The sequence below is a fragment of the Pteropus vampyrus genome, unplaced genomic scaffold (genome assembly GCF_000151845.1).
Source record: "Pteropus vampyrus isolate Shadow unplaced genomic scaffold, Pvam_2.0 Scaffold114, whole genome shotgun sequence".
Lineage (NCBI taxonomy): Eukaryota > Metazoa > Chordata > Mammalia > Chiroptera > Pteropodidae > Pteropus > Pteropus vampyrus.
This window is the reverse complement of record NW_011888895.1, coordinates 3467557-3469916: the sequence shown is the minus strand read 5'-3', so window position 1 is coordinate 3469916 and position 2360 is coordinate 3467557. Positions and strand designations below refer to the sequence as shown.

Here is a 2360-nt window from a genome sequence, read left to right as displayed (position 1 = left end):
CACATTAGTCTTTTTTTTCCTAAAGTACACCCAGAAAACATCCTTATTTTTAAGAGATTACTATTAGTTGTCTCCAGAGATTATGAAAGAGGGGCCATTTTTCTGATTTCTTTGCCTATTTTATATTTATACATGAATGACTCAGTGTGCATTTTCTCATTTTAAGGCTCTCGTTATATCAAAAGTTTAAAAGTTCCTCTTTGTGTTAAAAGTCAAATGGTTTTCTCTGATACATTTCTCAAACTCTGAGAATGTTTGGTCTATGTATAATAAATAGGCCCACTTTATTCAGCTTCTCTTTGCATTTTTGTTAGAGCAAGGTACATCTGTAGCAGGAATGCCCTTTTCTTAGCCCCCTGAATGAATATGAGTAATTCCATCTTCTGTAATTTCAACTTTAAAAAAGATTCCTGCCAGTATAAGGAAATTATATAATCTAAAGTTTAAGAGTTTTTAATTATTAAAAGACATCCATGAAAAGCTTTCAAACTGTTTGACGAAGTGAGATAACGAATAAATCCAAAAATGATTTAATAAAAAAGAAAAGCCATTTCTTTCTCATTTGATACCAATCCTGCCCTCACTCTCCCACCCCCAAATACTGACAAACACAGTCAAGACACATTTAAAAAAATGATAATCCATGGTAAAAGTTTAGTACTTAAGGATGATTCACTACTAAAAAATCTAGAAATATAACATACTTCATGAAATCTAAGATGCCACTGATTTTTTTAGAGGCATCATTATTTTTTAACTTGCCAAGAAAGAAAAAATGTTATCAACTGTAATTATAAGATACCACTGACTATAAAAAGCACCTCATATGCAGAGGAGTTAAAATGTAAAAAATAATCTTAGAACTGATAAAATACAGTAATTTACCAGTTTAACAAAATATAAGGAGAAAAATTACATGATAATCTTTACAGATGCTAAAAAGATATCTTACTAAATTCAACACTAATTCCTGATTTAAAAAAAACTTCATAAAATGGGAATTTATTTATCATGTTAAAGAATCCATTAATTAAATTAAAATTTTATTCCAGATAGCAGAGAGTGTTAAACTTTAAGGAAAATATATTTTTAGAAAAATCATTTTGAATTGAGAATTACCTTCATACTTACATGAAAAAAGCTAACGTGGAAAATACCCCACATGTGTGAAAGGCATGGTTCAACTGTTCTGGCTTCGGATATACCACGGCTGCATCAATCATTATCCACCAACCTGTAAAAAACTTGAGAAAGAACCCAAGTCATTAAAATAACTCTAATATTTTAGATTAGCATCACACCTGCTCTTAAACATTCCTCTTCTTCTACAGACCATATAAATGAAACATAAAATATTTCTAGTTTGAATTTTGGATGTTGAAATATGAAAAATAAGAATCCTTGTTTACTTATCCTTTATAGCATGAGGTGAACCTAACTAATCAAAACTGTGTACGATTCCGAAGTTCTCTCAATGCAAGAAGAAAAATGTATTATCAGGGAATGAATTATCCACTTCTTTCATACACCATAATAATTGTATGCAACCAAAGCTCTCTTAACTAACTTCCAACTAACCAGCTCCCTGATTACCTGATGTATTTCATTCTAAAGAACATTCCTTTTTAATATGCCCGTGCAATTTTCCTTCCAAAAATGAGCTGTATGCTTAGCAAGAGTCAGCTCTCATGTCTCCGAAACTATTTAAGCCTGCTCCAGTATTAATTACATAATCTGATTAAATACTATGTAACTGACTAAACATGAGTTTGTAAAATAATGTTTCTACGTAAACTAACTGAATAGACTTAACGTAGACAAGTTGCTAAAGAATTTCATAGACAAATTAAGTGGAGGTGAGATGACCATAAAGGCCAAGAAAAACTCAGAAATATCCAAAAGAATTCAGTATGCAGATTGCTTTGCAATTATCTTTAGTTCCTGCTGTTTTATTTTTCTCTATTGGACTTCGGATATAAAACCACAGACTAAAAGAGATGAATTTTTAAAATGTAATAGATACTGAAATTTGCTTCAAAAAATTCAGTAGGGTTAGGGAGTGGTTGGCTGATGGAATGCTAAAGCAAGATTGATCACAATTTGATTTTTGTTAAGTACATGGGGTAAGAAGAGGAGGGTTCTTTATACCATTCTCACTATTTTTGTATATATGCTTGACATTTTCAATAATAAAAAGTAAAAAAAAAAACTTTTAGGAAGAAAATTAAGCAACAGTTTCCTCTACAAATTCCTTCTCACTTGCTGCCGCTAGGGGAATGGAGATGGCATCTCTTCCCTAGGGCACTGCAGGGCATCAGTTCTAATGTAGCCTAAGGTCATCACTACTGTCTACGCATCTC

At 31.6% G+C, this 2360-nt stretch overlaps 1 protein-coding gene across 5 annotated transcripts in view; it reads right to left on the bottom strand.

The window, feature by feature from the left end:
• Positions 1-2360, bottom strand: part of TMEM50B (transmembrane protein 50B) — a 37797-nt gene that overhangs the window by 14253 nt on the left and 21184 nt on the right. For all 5 annotated transcript variants that reach the window (XM_023533883.1, XM_011365676.2, XM_023533886.1 and 2 more), the window contains exon 3: positions 1132-1244. In XM_023533883.1, the coding sequence (XP_023389651.1) occupies positions 1132-1244 (113 nt within the window). The remainder of the gene's footprint in view (positions 1-1131; positions 1245-2360) is intronic.